This window comes from Triturus cristatus, chromosome 3_2 (genome assembly GCF_964204655.1).
Source record: "Triturus cristatus chromosome 3_2, aTriCri1.1, whole genome shotgun sequence".
Classification (NCBI taxonomy): domain Eukaryota; kingdom Metazoa; phylum Chordata; class Amphibia; order Caudata; family Salamandridae; genus Triturus; species Triturus cristatus.
Window position 1 is genome coordinate 577,067,297 of NC_140584.1, and position 16,597 is coordinate 577,083,893.

The window sequence follows — 16,597 nt, forward strand, 5'->3', positions numbered from 1 at the left end:
AGTTTTCTCCTCAGCCAGGTGAAAGGTCTTAAATCATGATAGAGACACATTAAAGGAACAGTAGAGATGCCGAATCCAGCATGAGGAGCATCACTCCGATGTCATTTATGTAGCATTAAGTGCTTCAGAAAATACATATATAAACAAATTCCTTGGGAAGCCCATTCATCTTACACCTTCACACTTGGTAAGAAACCTTTGAAGGTAACTTTGCATTCAACATTTCAACAGGACTCGAGTGGACTCTGATTGTCACTGAGCAGGTCTCCTCAACTTTCAGCCCTGCCAGGCCCATGTTTAGTGGACTGAAGCCAGATGAAGGGTCTCATGCTTGAGGCATTGACCCATGTCAGGGGAAGGGGTCCATGTCAAAGACATAAGACCCGTGTCACAGGAAGAGTGACACAGGCCTGGCATCTCTATTACAGTTAGGAGCCCTCTATATCATAGTCAGGATCCTGTGCCAGAAGCAATGGACCTAAACCACAGGAAAGTCACCCAGGGCACAGGAAAGGGGGCCTTGCCAGAGAAAGGGTTATATCCCACCATAAGGTCATTGAGGGCCTGAGGAAAGGTAGGACAGCGGAGGCAGATTTGCTAGAAGAGGGACAGTAGGGCCAGAAAAAAAGATAGCTGGGTCAAAGAAAGGGAGTAGGGCCAGGGGAGGAGTTCTACTCCAAAAAGATGGGATTGTGCAAGACAAAGGGATTCTGTATTAGAGGATATGCAGGAGGAAGTGAGCTCATGTAAGAGAAAGCGGTTGTGCAAAAGAAAGGATATCTGTGACTGAAGAAAAAGGCAACTAACTAAAGAAAGAGGGTAGAGGAGCACAAAGTCTACTTACCAGGGCATTAAGCGCCCAAATGGCGTCCATGGTGTTTTACTGATGAAGAAGCCAACAAGGGGATCGGTGATTGCATCCCAGGCACGGCCAGTGAACAGGATAATGGAGGCATAGAAGGGGTCCACCTGCAGCAAGGGAAGCAGTGGAGTTTAGGGCAATGCAGGTTAAAGAGTTATTCTTCTGTACACCCCACTCACTACAGGTTTCAGGGCCTCCATACATTTAAATAAATAAAGGGAGACCCCAGTGGCACACCCAGTACTGCACAATCCCTCCACTCAGCCAAGTACTGTACCCCTGCCAGAGGGTACGTGGAAGCCCTCCAAAGAGGATTAAACTGCCATCCACAACCGGTCACTGTCTCTACCCCATTACCAAGTACATCTCAAACATTTATAGAGAAAAATCAAACACTGCCACCTCAACTGTTTAACTGACTACCAGAACAAAACAAAAAAAAGATGATTTAGAAAACGCTTTCTTTATTAGCCAAGAAGGCTTCCTTAGGGTTAAGAAACTCTGTCGAAGATGGATATTCAAAGCTCGCATTGATTTTGCTCTGCGATTTTATACTCAATTTCACGTGTACACCACTCGAACGTCAGCACGAAGCAGTCAGTGTTATATAAATACTCAAATAAATAAACAAACAGTACCACCCATCCACGATCGCCTTCGTACCACTGATCTTGCATCAACCTACGTGTGGCTGTGTAGAAAAAGAGTCCAAGCCTGATCTGTCCCCTGTAACTCCTCCTCAGCCTGACTTCTTCCTCATCACAAATCAACTCAACTCGTATGAATGAGTGACTGACCAGGAGACCGATCTCAGCAGTGGCCCAGCAGACACCTCCTCAGACAGAAAGGCCTTTTCGGCGTTTCATTAATCATGTCAGACGCCGTACGCAGGGCGTGGGTGGCAGAAAGGTAATACCCTCCATGCTGCAGGGCACGAGGGGCAGAGACAGGCAGGGGCACCGCGAGCCGTCACCGAGCGCGCGTGCCATGAGCTTCGAGGGCCCAGAAAGTGATATCCGTGCGAGCGTCATCGTGAACAAAAGGAGGGGTGAATGACTATCACTGCTATCCGTCGTTCCCTGGCCTAAGGAAGAGCAGAGACCTACTGTTCCATTATCTTCTCTCCGAAGCACTCTTGCTGCACGCGCACAGCCAAGAAACTAAACCTGTAAAAGCTTGGGGGAGAGGGTGGAACTTTCTCGCCTGTCAAGAATGGAAAGGGGATGATAACACCTGACGGTGAGAAATTCGAGGCTAAAGGGATTTGGAGGTTATAAGAACAAGAACGCTGAAACAATTCAGCTCGTTATTGTGTTAAATGCAACAAAAGGAAAGCTTTAGCTCAACTGCTTGCTTACTGCTAAAGAAGCGATTATCGTTAGGGCTTTAACTGAACACACTCGTTTGCTGTCTTGTTCTTTAGGTCAGGCGTTAGTCAACACCTGTTGATTTTGCTAAAATGATATACTTACAAGATCTTTCAGCCAGCTCTCTTCATCCATTGGTCTGTTGCGTCATACACATTTTTCTTCCACCAACTACAAAATACATCTTGTGTCAATGGGTCAGCCCACTTCAGTCATTGGCTACATTAACTGTGCGTGGCGGCATTCTGCTCGTTCACATGAAACATACTTCATACAAAGTAGTTCACTTTGAGGCTTAAACATATTTTTCCTTCTAGTCAATTTTTTTGTGTTTGTGAGGGACTAGCAGCTCCCCCAACAATAATGGTTTACAAAAATCATGACAAAAACAACCATTGACAAACCCAAAAGGCTAATAGGTAATGCCACACCTATTGTCTTTGCCCATGTATTAATGTATGTGTGTGTGTATATATATATATATATATATATATATATATATATATATATATATATATATATATATATATATATATATATATATATATATATATATATATATATATTGAAAAAACCATAGGTTTCACACACGTTATAGTTAGGAATTAGCATTTAAAAAACCTTGCAAATTCACTTAAAAAAACCATAGGTTTCACACATGTTATAGTTAGGTGGCTATTTCACTCGTAAAAAAACCAATGAAATTCCCCCGTTATAGTTAGTTCAGATAACTATAACTCGCGCGCCCGCAATCCACTGCTCATGACGTCACATATTACATCACTCATGACATGGTCAGTGGCATCACTCATGACATCACTGATGACATCATCCTTGTGATAGAGTGGCGGTCGCGCGAGTTATAGTTATCTGAACTAACTATAACTGGGGAATTTCATTGGTTTTTTACGAGTGAAATATCCACCTAACTATAACATGTGTGAAACCTATGGTTTTTTAAGTGAATTTGCAAGGTTTTTTAAATGCCAATTCCTAACTATAACGTGTGTGAAACCTATGGTTTTTTCAGTGAATTTGTACGTTTTTTTAAATGCCAATTTATTTATGTATTATTTTTTTATATATTTATTTTACAATAAACTACGTATTCAAATTATTATTATTTTTTGGTTTTCACCGTGCGCGCACGGTGCACGCACCCCCGCGATTTTTTTTGTTGTTGGGGTTTTTCACAGTGCGCGCACCCCCTGACAAAGGCTAGGGGGTCAGGAACTCTCTACCCTGCCCCCTTTTCACGTTCGCCACCTTCCTTTTGCACTCTCGCACTGAAAACAAACAAAATGGCGGCCGACACTTCCTGATTTCGACCGATTCGAACGTCGACTAACATGTAACCACCAATCAGAATTACGCTCGCGCACGTTAGGGTGCTCGCATATAGATATTGATATGCTTTTAAATGCTATTTTCTCAGGAAATACTGAACAGATTTACACCAGACCTGCAAAAGGCACTTTCTTGACCTTATGGCTACCTCTCTGCCAAATTTCAAGTAATTCTGTTCAGCCGTTCGGGCTGTAGCTGCGTCTAAAGGTCCTATGGAAAAATGCATGGGGAAAACGCGTTTTGGGACCCCCCTTTTTTCTCGGCCCCCGCTTGACGAATGACCCAGAGACTTTCAGGGTAGGAGCTGAACGGAGTGCCCCATTAGTTTTGAGAATTTTGCGAGGATTCGTCAACCGGCGCCAAAGTTATTCAAAATAGAATTTTGAGATTTCCTATGGAAACACGGTCCTAACTATAACTATCTACTGGCAACCGCCAGTAGATTATATATATATATATATATATATATATATATTTTTTTTTAAAGATCTTCAGCTTTTGTTTAGAAGAATCTGCTAAATTAAGTACCTTGCACTGGAAACAGCAGGACTGCAATGCATAAACACAGCATTTCAAGGACTCGAGGAAAAAATATTAAGCTACTGACACTATGTGTTACACAGTTTGGCCTTAGAGTTGGTGGCTGTTTGGCACTCTTGCTAAGGTTTCCCTTTTAGCCAAGACTGCTGTTCTACTCTAGTGATGTGTTTTCTGTTCCGTAACTATGGTGAGCTACATAAGGCATAACATGCAGTCATTTTATTGCCACCTCAAATAACTACATATTTGCAGTGTTGATTTCCGACATAATTTAACCTGTGAAGATAACTGGCACCTAGGAATCATTTGGTGCCACAATAAACACCTTGAAGATAGAAAAAAAGAAAGAAAAAAAAAAATACAGGCACACAACGAGCATCACCCATTTTACATCCCCTCCACCTTGCCTGCCTGTTGTAAATTAGAGGATTAGAGTATAAACTGCAAAAGTAACGAAGCTGGCATTTAATTTTGGCGGAAACTTTAAAGTTTAATTTTAGGGAATGTATACTGGACATAATTTTGCTCTTTGAAACTTTTTCTAGCTGTTGAGTTTAGTTTGACTTTAAAGTTGTATCTTGCCATATTTAGTTTTTAGTTTTCTTAGGAGTCCTTAAAACAAGCTTTTTTTTTTTACCTGAATGGACACCCTAAAATACTCCCATATGCTTGACTGGCAATGACGCTACGGTAGGCGGAGGCAGTACGTTTGTCTGATGAGAAACGGCAGAGTGAGGAGGCGGGGCAATTGTCAAGAATAGAGTGGGAACTTCCTCTCATCATCCCGCTCCATGAGATTTAGCATTGTACAGTACATTATAAATTACTGACATTTCTCAATGCATGTTCTGTATTAAATTAGTAGGCACTTAGACAAGTAAGAACAAACATCGCTTTGGACAGCTAAGATAGACGTGTAATAACTCTTTCAAGTAAGGGGCTGAGAGCAAATCGGTGAAACTGTTATAAAGCTAGAAAAGCTCGCCTTTATTTTGAACAAAAGTCTGCAGAAGTTTGTAAGGACATTGATCACTTCCGACTTTTGAGACTATAATGCAGGGGAGCGGATAATGGATCTGTTTCCTGGTAAAAAATACTGGTGTCTTTGAATACAAAACTTTTAGGCTGAATCCTTGGATTTTTTCCTCCACAAATTTGGAATTCCCTAAAAGGTCAATTTCTCTGTGTACGGCATTCCAAGTCTTACCATCTACGTTTTTCAGCATTAGCTTTTTATGAGAGTGTTTTTTTCCTTTTGGGAAATATACCAGTCTGTGGTGTATTTTGCATCCAAAAGAAGATACCAGAAGGTCCGATTTCATAAACGCTCAATGCCCACAAAATTAAATGAAACAGTTCACTCTGTAGAAGAGCAGAGTTATTGTAGATCTGATGGGTCAGGTGCTGCCTTTAGACACCAGGAAGGGGCTTACTATATTGTCAAAAGAAGCAATGTTGGCTAAAGCAATGCAATGAGAAAAAAATAACCAAACAGGATGTCACATGCCCACCCTTCTATGCATTATACAGAACCAAACGACCATTAGCCAAATTACCCAGAGCTTGCCACTCCTTCATCCACCATAGAGCATCTCTGCCATGACCCTACAGCCGCTCCATTCGATACTCGGAAAATCCCACTCCTAAATCCATTACAGAGAAGTCACCAAAGTACCCTTCACCTACCAAAAAGCTTGCCACACATATTTGGCACTAGACTACCTTTTAGCACTGCCTCATTCAGCCCACGGACTGCCAGGTCACCTTGTGACCGCCTCACACCATGGATGTCAGGATGCAGATCCCAAAAGACTTACCTGTGCTACGTCGAGCAGGTAGATTTGCAGGAAGAAACCGAGCGCGCAGCCTGTTATTTGATAGGGCGCTCCTCCGATGGCGTAACATATCTTGGCGCATACAGAGAGCCTCTGCTGCTTCTTGGGCTACAAAAAGAGCAGAAAACATGAGCAATGAAAACCCTAAAGGATGCCAGCAGTGACCCACAAGGCACAACATTAACCATGCAAGACACGGAGGGCCTGATTCACAAACTGCACTTTTGAGTAAGTTTACTACTTTTCGGTATTCACATACTACATAAGTGCAGTAACCAGTAAGTATAGCACTGCACATGGACAACCTCTGGTACTGCCAACACCCTCATATAAACAATAATTGAGGTAGGGGATTTATGTTAAAATCCCATGGGAAATAATGTTAAATGAAAATTTAAAATGGTTACAAATATAAATTATTATTAAAGATATAAATCGCACATTTATTTATAAACTATGTAATAACCTATTTTGAAAAACTAAACATTTATTGTTAAATTATTCTTAATTCAAAACTGGTTACTAAATATTTGATAAATAAATTAATTTTACATTATTTCCTATGGGGTTTTATTTTAAGTCCCTATCTCTATTACTTTCTGTGAAGGTGTGTTGCAGTACCAGCAGTTGGCCATATGTAGTTCTGGATGTACTATAAAAGTGAAGTTTGTAAATACTGAAAAGTAGTAAACTTAGTCAACAGTGAATTGTGAATCAGGCCCAATATGGTTTATACAGTGTCACTGTACATGTCTTTAAGCAACACCATTGATTTCAGTGATATCACAGAAAGTGCTCCGATGGCGCAGAGGACCTATATCTGTAATGCGGTAAATGAGTTTTGAAAGGGTTTATGAATTGCTGTTTGGAATGGGCATGTTGTGGGCATCACTTCCAAACAGCGATCCTCTACCACATCCATCAACAGTTTATGATTGTAATTCCATTGCAACCATTGAAAAGTTACAAAATCCTCAGAGAAGGTGAAAACCCATTCACAAAGGGGAAGCAGTGCACTTTCTCCATTAGCTAAACTGGAATAATACATTTAGAGTTGTTTTGAACAGGGAGCTCGAAAGTATGCTTTAGCTGTGGCCCCTTAAATCCCTATGATGGCACTGCTGCCACCATACAGGAACTGAACAGTAAGAGCTTCTGGCTCAAGTAGTGTACAGGGTATAATGTTGGAGTTGCACCCTCTTAGGAGGAAACATACAGGATGAACCCAAGATAGGAAGCAGAAGGACTAAATCCATCAGACAAATTGGGGTAAGAGGAACTACAAACATAAAACTTGCTGGATTACCTCACAATTTACAGAATCAAAACTGGTCAGTAAGCATGTGGATCACCTCTCAGACAAAATGCAGGAAGAAATGGCAAATTATATTGCATAATGCAGCAAATTGTGTGATAGTACTTCTTTATTTTGTCATGTTTACATATGTTAACACTGTCTGAGCAAGGTTTTGTCATTAGTACGAATTAAGAACACAAATACAGCAATAAGCAATAGAAAGTTGCGCAGTCAACCTTTACGTAAAGCCCATCACTGTGCTGCAACAAGAGTTGCTGAATTTCCAGTAACTTTTGATCAGTTTGAAGTATAAGCATTTTTTTTAAAAAAAAAATCTGCAGATGATGTGGCCATGTGACAAATTCATAAATTGAATGAGGAAAATGATGCAGGCGCAAAACTTTCATAATTCCAGTGTCCATGCCTAAAATACGCAAGACACAGACACCCACGTCGCCTTAATCCACACCACCGAACTCCACTGGACCGACCACCGCTGCATCCACTTCACCTTCAAGAAGCCAAACACGCACCACCGCACCAAACAACTCCCACGTCGATGCTGGAGCAAAGTCACCGAAGACCAACTGACCTGCACCCTCGCCCAGAACCCACCTGAGGCCTCCACCGAACCAGACACGCCAGCCCGCAACCTCAGACAGTGGATTGAAGACAGCGCAAACACCCTCGCACCACTCAGGGAACCCCCCCCCCCCAATCAACCACGCCAGCAAGAAAGCCACCTGGTTCACCGACGAGCTACAGACCTCCAACGCGCGTGCCGGAAACTGGAGAAGAAATGGCTCCACGATCGCACATCTGACAGTCACGCAGCCCACAAGGACGCCACTCGTAGACACCACCACCTCATCAGAATGGCCAAAAGATCCTCCTTCAAAAACAGACTGGACAACAACGCACACAACAGCAAAGAGCTCTTCAGCATTGTGAAGGAACTCTCCAACCCAACCGCCAACGACGTTCCGCCTTCACAAGAATTGTGCAACGCTCTGGCAACCTTCTTCCACCAGAAGATAGCAGACATCCACAACAGCTTCAACATCCCGATCGACCTGACCCCACCAGACCCCTCCCCCGTGAACACCACCTGGACCAACCACTTGACCTCCTGGACCAACGTCAACAACGAAGAAACACGCATGGTCATGAACTCCATCCACTCTGGATCACCGTCAGACCCTTGCCCTCACCACGTGTTCAACAAAGCCAACGCAACCATCGCACCCCAACTACGGAAGGTCATCAACGCCTCCTTCGAGACAGCCACATTCCCGGACAGCTGGAAGCACGCCAAAATCAACGCCTTCCTCAAGAAGCCCACGGCGGACCCCAAGAACTTCCGACCCATCTCCCTGCTCCCGTTCCCGGCGAAGGTCATCGAGAAAATCGTCAACGCACAACTAACCCGCCACCTCGAAGACAACAACATCCTGGACCCGTCCCAGTCCGGGTTCAGACGAAACCACAGCACTGAAACAGCCCTCATCGCCGCCACAGATGACATCAGGCGACAACTCAACAACGGCGAAACCTCAGCCCTCATCCTCCTGGACCTGTCGGCCGCCTTCGACACAGTCTGCCATCGCACCCTAAAAATACGCCTCCAAGAAGCCGGGATCCATGAGAAAGCCCTCAGCTGGACAACATCCTTCCTCTCCGGCAGAACCCAGAGAGTCCGACTCCCACCCTTCCTCTCCGAAGCCTCCAACATCATCTGCGGCGTTCCCCAGGGATCATCACTTAGCCCAACGCTGTTCAACATCTACATGGCCCCCCCCTCGCACAAGTAGCCCGTCAGCACAACCTCAACATCATCTCCTACGCCGACAACACCCAGCTCATCCTCTCCCTCACCAAGGACCCGCACACCGCCAAAACGAACCTCCACGAGGGAATGAAGGCCGTCCCCGACTGGATGCAGAGCAGCCGTCTGAAACTGAACTCAGACAAGACGGAGGTCCTCATCCTCGGATCCACCCCCCTCGGCCTGGGACGACTCGTGGTGGCCAACATCGCTGGGAACAGCACCCACAACTACTGACCACGCACGCAACCTGGGATTCGTCCTCGACTCCTCCCTCTCCATGTCGAGGCAGATCAACACCGTCCCCTCCTCCTGCTACAACACCCTCCACATGCTCTGCAGGATCGACAAGTGGATCCCGTCCGAAACAAGGAGTACTGTTACACAGGCCCTCGTCAGCAGCAGGGTGGACTATGGCAATGCACTCTACGCAGGAATCCCAGCCAAACACCTGCATCGACTACAACGCATCCAAAACACCTCTGCACGTCTGATCCTCAACGTACCCTGACACAGCCACATCACCCCCCACCTGAAAGACCTACACTGGCTCCCCGTCGACAAGAGGATCACCTTCAAACTCCTCACCCACGCACAAAAAGCACTCCACAACACCAGACCAGCCTACCTGAACGACACTGAACTTCTACACCCCCACCCGCCAGCTCTGCTCAACAAACCTCGCCCTCGCTGCTGTGCCCCGCATCCAACGAAAGACCACCGGCAGCAGATCATCCTCCTACCTCGCCGCCAGGACCTGGAACACCCTCCCCACCCACCTACGGCAGACCCAGGACCTGCTCACCTTCAGAAGACATCGCAAGACCTGGCTCTTCGAGCAGTAGCGGCTCCCCCCCTCCCTTCAGCGCCTTGAGACCCTCACGGGTAAGTAGTGTGCTTTACAAATTCCTTGATTGATTGAAGACAGGAAGCAAAGGTGATTGCCTCCCAGAAGGAAAGCATGCATTGTAAAACAGGAAGATGGTAGAATGTACACCTAGACAGGAAGCAGGCATCATGAACACCCCTAAGAATGAACCACTGTGCAGGAAGTAAATAGGATTCATACCCAAATAGATTCTCCTGCTTAGGATGGGAGCAGATTGAATTAATCCACAGACAAAATCAAGGCAAGCAGACAGAACCCCAAGACATGATGCATATGGAATGAACCCAGATGGGATGCTCCTGGGGCACATCCTAGATAGACTGATGGTGCAAAGACATACTTTGCAGGCAGACAGAATAAGCCCTCAGACAAAGAATCAAAGAGGAGCAAAGCCGAACAGGAAGAGAATGAAGGAGTCCCAACCATGAAAGTGAGAACGATCCCCTGGGGCATATCCCAGGTAGGACATGACTTACACAAGGTGCAGACAGGGTGTGTCACAGGAAAGCTGCAGATGGAATATATCTCAGTCAGGGTGCAGCCCAGGCAGGGAGAAACCCACATGGGACGTATCAAAGACAGGCTGCAGATAGTATACATGCCAGACAGAAATTATCCGATAAGAGATATCTCCAAGATTTTGGATGTAGCCTAGCCAACACAGGGTGTAGATGGGACATCTCCAAGGCAGGATGCAGAAGGAACGTATCACAGATGACATGTATGTCAAATGAAGTGCACTACAGAATCCCAGACAGGAGGCCGATTCGATATATATCCCAGAGGAGACACCAATGGGAGGTAGATAGATTGAATTCCATACAGGAGAAATTCCAGACCACAACGAGGGCAAATTCCAGATGGACGCATAAATGGGAATAATCCCAAATGGGAAAAATGTGGAAGGGGTGAATTTCAGACAGGACATGGAAGTGACGGATCCCAGGTGGGGCAGGACCAGGGCACAAGTCGGCAGTACACGCGGGAATATGGTGTCCACCCACTCTTTTTACAGGGTGAATGCCGTCCCCCCTGCTAAGAAGTATGGCCCCAAAGAAATATGTAGAACTTGTCCCAGTGTAAGTTTGAAACACCTGACACGTTCATCTCCTGCACGTTGTCTGCTTTCGATTCCCAGCAGCAATGTGCAGGGAGAGGGCTTTTTCCCACCTCCAGCTGGGCAATGATAAAGACAGAAGTTAAGGGGCCATCATGGCTCCGTTTGATCACCTATGGGACTGGAGGCGTACTGGAACCTCACAAATGCAAAGGCGAGAAAGCAAAATCACACCGCTTATCTCTTCACAGGTACTTAAGAGATGCATGCTTTTTACTTTGTTGTATATAAGTGCATGCATTGTTAGGATGTCAGATGGGTTGGTCTGTCTCAGTGCTTACACAAATAATTTAAATAGCACTATTTTATTTCTTTTATAGCGCTACTCATCCCGATGCAGAGGGTTAGAGCACTTTACATAACATACACATTATCCATTCCAAATAAGTCATGTAAGTGTGTAAATTAATGTAGAAGATGTGTTACATGAGACAGTCGGGGTTAGAAGGTGTGGTAGTCAAATACACTTCATAGCTCACTGTAGTCTACTAGAGGGATTCCAATTTATTGACTGCAAGTAACAAAAGGATCTCTGTGTTCATAGCAGTAATCCATTTACCAATCGACATAAAATAAAAATCAGTGATCTGTTACTTGATATGCGTTGCAGGAGACAACTTTAAAAAAAAACATTTTATTACATTTTCAGTTGGCATGGTTATTGACGTTATGTGCTTTGATAGCACGCGTTATAATTTCACTCGCATACTGCCTGACTTGGTTAGTCCATCCACTTATTTTTTAAGACTTGTGTCCTGGGCAGGACGCATAAGGGGCTGAACCCCACTGGGGAGCATAAGAGGCCAAAATCCCTGTGACAATGCAGAGGGAGCCCACAGATGGGAAGAATCCCAGATAAGAAGCAGATAGAATGAAGCCCGCCTCCGAGATAGAAAGGCAGGATAAAACCGTACACAGAAGTAGACAGATTGAAAGCCAGACAGAAAGCAGATTGGATGAAACACAGAAATCCTAGACAGGAAATAGATAGAATACTTTCCAAACTAAAGTTAACATGCCTCTATCTAGGTTACCAAGGAAACAGCAATCCAGTAGCCCCGCTTCTTTTAGGCTAGATTTACACGATATAAAAATATCACAGACATGCCTATCAGAACATAGCCTCCTGTCTAATCATTGACTTAATCTTTCCTTTCTTTCTTTGACCCTGTACAGTGCCCCACTACCTTTTGCCTGGTTTAGTTCTACAGACATACCACACAACTATCCATAGGTACAACTTCATAATGTATTCTGGTGCTTATTACCGTGTTGACTATCAGTGAAACTAATTTGACTAAGCCACAAAATCACAGTGGTCAGTAAACGGAGAGCCCAGACCGTGGGCATGGCAGCCTGGATGACCTGGGGTCATCTGCGAAGCGAAGTCAGACGAGAAACGGTATAACCGGTCATACAGGAAGCAGAGAGGAGCACCGAGGGAGAAGGAGGCGATCAGTCAGTCGGGTTGGAGGTTACCAGTAGCGCCAGAGCATTAAAGGGGGCGTGGCAAACAATGTCGCACATCTGAGTGCTTCTTACGTGACATGACAACTGTGGCTTGACCTGTCTGTGGTGCAGAAACTAGAATCTCTCTTCACTCCACGCCTCGAGATAATGTCCCACTGTTCCGTTTCGTTTACGCCAGTTGTTTCAAAAGTTCTTTCACAGCACTCTAAAATTGCTCCACGCAGTGCTTCGAGCTCACATCTGCAGCAACTTTGTACAGCACTCTGAAACTGCTTAATGACGAGTGTGTGCTACTCATGCCATTACACCTCTGCTGTGTCAAGCTCAAAACAACTATTATTCCCGATGTGCTAATGTTATCCCTCTCACTGACTCCGGTCAATGACTTCTCCTTCTGTTATTACAGTGGTGTCCACATGCTCTGCGACTATCCCCGTACGCCGCGACGCCCTTGTTATTTCACAGCCACACTCCATCTGGTGTACTCTGTGCTATAGACAAAATACGTATAAATAAAACCGGTGGCGCAGAATGCGTTTGCGCTACAGAAAACAATATAAATAGATTAGCCAGACACACCCCTGTAACGCCAGCTGGACCTGGCCCGCCCTCCCCCCCAGTTAAATATACATATTCGCCCTCTCCCCTTCCAGGGGCCGGGCCCGCCGCGTGCAGCGAGGCATGCTTTAGAGGTGAGGTGTGCAGAGGCACAGGCACGCAGTGACCCGAGCCAGCGAGACCCCTGATAAATACAGACAGCGGGGGAGGAGACAGACCGGCACAACGTGTCGCTCACTGACAGCTCCCTCCTAGGCGCAGCCCAGAGCGCGCACACACCCACCCGCTGAACACACACGGAAGCCTGCCCTCGTGCCGCCTCACGTAGGCACTCAAGCACCGGTGATTCTAAGTGCAGAAGAACCAAGCGCTGCCCAGAGGCGGTGACGTACATATACGCAAGCTGTGGGGTGGGGGGCATCATATTTGTATTATTTTTTTTGTCTTTGCTATCTAAGGCGCGGCGATGTGTGGGATTGGAAGCACAAAAGCGGTGGTGAGGGGGTAAGGAGAGACGCGGAGCGGGGACGAGGCGATGGCCAAGAGTTCCACATTAAGGAAAGGCCGTTTGGGCGAAATAATATTTAAAATCACACGCAAACAGAAAATACACGTTTACTAAAAGGGGTCAGCGGGGATGTCTCAAAAATGGCGGGCCGTGAAAAGCTCTGGCAGGGCGAGCCGGCCTGGGAACCAGAAGTGTCCCATGTAAAATATTCAAAACAGCCTTGGCGCCGGCCTCCCATTTCTCTCACCCCCCCCCCCCCCCCGACCCGCTGTGTCTGCTGGAGAAAGTGTCAAAAAGGCGACGGCGGAGGAACTCTGTGGCTTCCGAAAACTTGAGCCCACCGGGGAAATTCCCGGTGAGAAAAAACGGGCAGTTGAGGCCTGGGGAGGGGCCTCAATGGGCGGAAGCAGTTGCTTCTAACGTCGAGTCATTACTAACCGGTCCTAACGCGGGCCCTTTAAGGAAGTTGACTTTGTGAAAATGAATGCACTTTAAGTTGCTATCACGTGGATGCAATAACAAGTCGGGCATATCTGCAGCCCTCTAAATGTAACTTTCACTAAGAAAGAGCAAAGGACTCAACCCTCAGAGGCAACAATGCAAACTGTGCAGAGGAACCACTTGACCCCCTAAGTAAGTCAGGATGCAGAGACGTTTTAAGGCAGGGGCAAAATGAGCAATTGCCCAGGCCACCCGCCTTCAGGAGGCTACTGAAACGAGTAGCCTTTCTCTCCCTTTGTCCCTTCGCTTTCCTCCCCCTCCTTTGCTTCTTTCTCTATCTCCACCTCTCTCGCCCCTACTCACTACACTCTTTTACTACTTCACCCAACCTATTTGACTACTTCACCCAACCTATTTGACTACCAGTGTGTGCGCACTGTCTGTACCTCCATGAAACGTACTGTTACCGCCTCCTGTTTCCTGTGCACCGCTCTCCTTCGCTTTCTACCTTCCCTGCTTAGTCCATACCAACATTCCTTAAGATGACACTGGCGGGGTGCGCGCTGAAACACTCTGTAGGCACCGCAGAAAGCGACCTGTGGAGCTAGGACACAGGGTGTAATCAGAGAAGCCCCACGCTGTCCTCCGGGGTAGGACACATCACCCTCAGCCATGAAGCTGGCACCCTTCACTCCATAAATCATTGCGGACCACTTGGACAACCCAGTGCTTAACAGCCAAACCACACATAAAATTCCAATAAGTGCATGGAAGGCAAGGCTAGCGGATCGAGCGGCGTGAAGCAGAACTACCACTCCCAGAATACGTTATACTGGTATACTAACCCATAGGAATGAAGCACGGTATCTTTGCTGACCTCATGGGAAAGGGGCAAGTAATTGGAATTATTGCACTACAAAAATTACTACTGAGGTAAAACTGTGCAGCAGCAAGACAGCCCAACAGAGGCACCCCAACCATCAGTGCCCGGCCCAGCAACCATCACCGGGATGAGATAAGGCCACAGCTCAGTCGCCAGGAGCAACAAGGTGTCCAGAAGGGCAGGCAGGTACAGCATAGCATGCCTGCTGGGTCCCGATGAGTACTATGGGCGGATCCCCCGTGGCAATCCTGCACCCTTGAGGAGTAAAGGCGCCTTTCATCGGTATTAGCACCCTCCATCCCTGATCCCTCAAACCGCGATCCTTACCTCTCGGACTTGGGCCTCCTCCCGCAGGGCAGGTTTCAAAAGCTCCACCGAAGAAACGCTGTCCGCCCCCTCTCCACGGGCCATGCCGGCACACTCTGAAGCCCGCTCCGAGGGGCCTGGCTCTCACCGGCGGAGGCTGTCGCGATGGCTCACTGTGCCTCACTCAGGGAGTCCCCGTGACTCACTGCGGGGATGTCTATCGCTCTGTCGGGGTTGGCTTCTAGCTCACTGCGGGAATGTCTATCACTCTGTCGGGGTTGGCTTCTAGCTCACTACGGGACTGTCTATCGCTCTGTCGGGATTTTCTAGCTCACTACGGGAATGTCTATCGCTCTGTCGGGGTTTGCTTCTAGCTTACTGTGGGAATGTCTATCGCTCTGTCGGGGTTGGCTTCTAGCTCACTACGGGATGTATATCGCTCTGTCGGGGTTGGCTTCCAGCTCACTGAGGAGTCCAATGCGTCTCCCTCGGAAGGTCTCTATGGCTCACTGCAGTGTGTGTGCGCCTCATTGACCGGGGCCCTCTAACTATTCAACTCGAGCGGTCCAAACAGTCCGCAGGTAGGGGATAGCTATTCCTCCGCGGGTCATACGGTATTGCTCCGTAGGCCGGGTTCCCGCTTCCCTTCTGCTCTCAAGGACTGAGCCGGTATATCTTTCTTAGAGAATTGAATTAGGCCCCGCCTACAGAAGCGGGCCCCCGCTGGAGGCAGCCTCTGCCTTCCTCACCCCATGCACACGTCAGCAGCGGCAGCTGAGCAAGGAAGCCAATGAACGCCCGAGCAGGACACACCCCCACCACTCCCATCCCCAACGCCATTCATCTGCTCTAGGGGCATCACTCTTACCACATATTCGCAGCACTTGAGTTACGCCCCACATACATTATAATGCACATACCCACAATCACATATTAAATACATAAGGCGAGCTCGCGCGAAAATGTAAATACACGCTTCATATTCCGCACACACACCTCGCGAGGGCTACACCTTCCACACACAAGGGGTATGGAACGCGAACCAATAAAATAAAATACACACACAAATTAATGTCACATTATTATGACTGGCACACTGTCTCACTCATTCGCTCACATATCACAAACAGTAATTAAACCAGCCCACCATACACGTACGAAATGCATAGCACACAATCTACCGTACAACGCACACAACTACAGCCATCATAAACAGTGGTCACACACGTACACAATGCACAACTTCACAAGCATCACACAGTGCACACACAAACTTGTTACACACAGAACATCGCAGCACCCACAATGCATACATGCATAGTCCATCACATAGTACAAACACACATCACACA

The 16,597-nt window shown here is 46.8% G+C and overlaps 1 protein-coding gene across 1 annotated transcript in view; it reads right to left on the reverse strand.

Moving 5' to 3' along the window:
- Positions 1-16,003, reverse strand: part of MFSD2A (MFSD2 lysolipid transporter A, lysophospholipid) — a 101,515-nt gene extending 85,512 nt beyond the window's left edge. The window contains exons 1-3 of the mRNA XM_085648338.1: positions 15,267-16,003; positions 5,934-6,059; positions 845-969 (exon numbers count right to left, since the gene is read on the reverse strand). Of these exons, the coding sequence (XP_085504464.1) occupies positions 845-969; positions 5,934-6,059; positions 15,267-15,350 (335 nt within the window). The 5' untranslated portion in view covers positions 15,351-16,003. The remainder of the gene's footprint in view (positions 1-844; positions 970-5,933; positions 6,060-15,266) is intronic.
- Positions 16,004-16,597: the final 594 nt, after the last annotated feature.